Source organism: Aureobasidium pullulans (assembly GCF_000721785.1).
Source record: "Aureobasidium pullulans EXF-150 unplaced genomic scaffold scaffold_155, whole genome shotgun sequence".
Lineage (NCBI taxonomy): Eukaryota > Fungi > Ascomycota > Dothideomycetes > Dothideales > Saccotheciaceae > Aureobasidium > Aureobasidium pullulans.
In genome coordinates, this window is record NW_021941175.1 from 1 (window position 1) to 1,314 (window position 1,314).

At 29.8% G+C, this 1,314-nt stretch overlaps 1 protein-coding gene across 1 annotated transcript; it reads left to right on the forward strand.

The window, feature by feature from the left end:
• Window positions 1-7: 7 nt before the first annotated feature.
• Window positions 8-1,314, forward strand: M438DRAFT_401241 (ATPase, F0 complex, subunit A; the record flags this gene model as incomplete). The annotated part of the gene is made up of 4 exons (XM_029909521.1): window positions 8-20; window positions 539-616; window positions 716-910; window positions 947-1,314. The coding sequence occupies 4 exons, from the start codon at window positions 8-10 to the stop codon at window positions 1,276-1,278; spliced, it is 618 nt and encodes a 205-aa protein (XP_029754489.1). The 3' UTR covers window positions 1,279-1,314.

The following is a 1,314-nucleotide window of genomic DNA, read 5'->3' on the forward strand; positions in this document are numbered from 1 at the left end:
CCTTTCAATGAGCGGGTCTAGTATTTCCGCCCTTAGGGTGGAAATACATCGAAGACGAATTTCCTAAAGAAATTTACCGGCTCCGCCGTTAAATTTACAAATTAATGGTATGCTATCCTAATTATTTTTCGTTTCTTTCCTTTAAATTCCAAATCTGTAAATTGATTTAGTCATATAAATAGTCATGACAAAAAATTTTTTAATCTAAACTATGCCTCAATTAGTGCCATTTTATTTTGTTAATGAAGTAACATTTGCATTTGCAGTTCTTGTTACTCTTATATACGTTTTTTCAAAATACGTATTACCAAGATTTGTACGTTTATTCTCTACACGTGTATTTATAAGCAAACTTTAATAATACCTTAACATCGACTTCTTCTTCCACCTTCCTCCTTCATCCATAAGGTGGAAGGCGTATGAAGGATGAGGTTTTATTATTAAAACTTTATACAAACCCTTTACTTTATTCTTTTTTAAATATATATCTTACATATTAATTTAATGAACTCACTTTTATACATAACAAGCCCACTAGATCAATTTGAAATTAGAAATTTATTAAGTCTAGATGCTCCTATACTAGGAAATTTATCTATATCTTTAACAAGCATTGGTTTATACTTAACAATAGGGGGATACCTATTATTAATGTTAAATTTAATGGCAACAAATAACAATAAAGTTGTATCAAATAGCTGATCAATTAGCCAAGAAACAATTTACGCAACAGTACACGGAATTGTTGTAAACCAAATAAATGCAAAAAATGGACAAGTATACTTTCCATTAATGTACACATTATTTGTGTTCATCTTAATGAACAATTTAATAGGTTTAGTACCATACAGTTTTGCTTCAACTAGTCATTTCGCACTTACATTCTCACTTAGTTTTACAATAGTTTTAGGTGCAACATTATTAGGTTTAAACAAACACGGATTAGAATTCTTTTCTTTATTTGTTCCAGCTGGAACACCTATTGCTTTATTACCTTTACTGGTTATAATTGAGTTTATCTCATACTTAGCGCGTAATATTTCATTAGGTCTAAGATTAGGTGCAAACATACTATCAGGTCACCTTCTTTTAACTATATTAAGTGGTTTCACTTACAATATTATGACTAGTGGATTTATATTCTTCTTTTTAGGATTCTTCCCTATAGCATTTATTGTAGCTTTCTCAGGGCTAGAATTTGCAATAGCATTTATCCAAGCACAAGTTTTCATCATTTTATCATGTTCTTACGTGAAAGATGCATTAGAATTACACTAATAAGTAAAACTTTGGCGCTTTGCGTCAAAAAAAAAA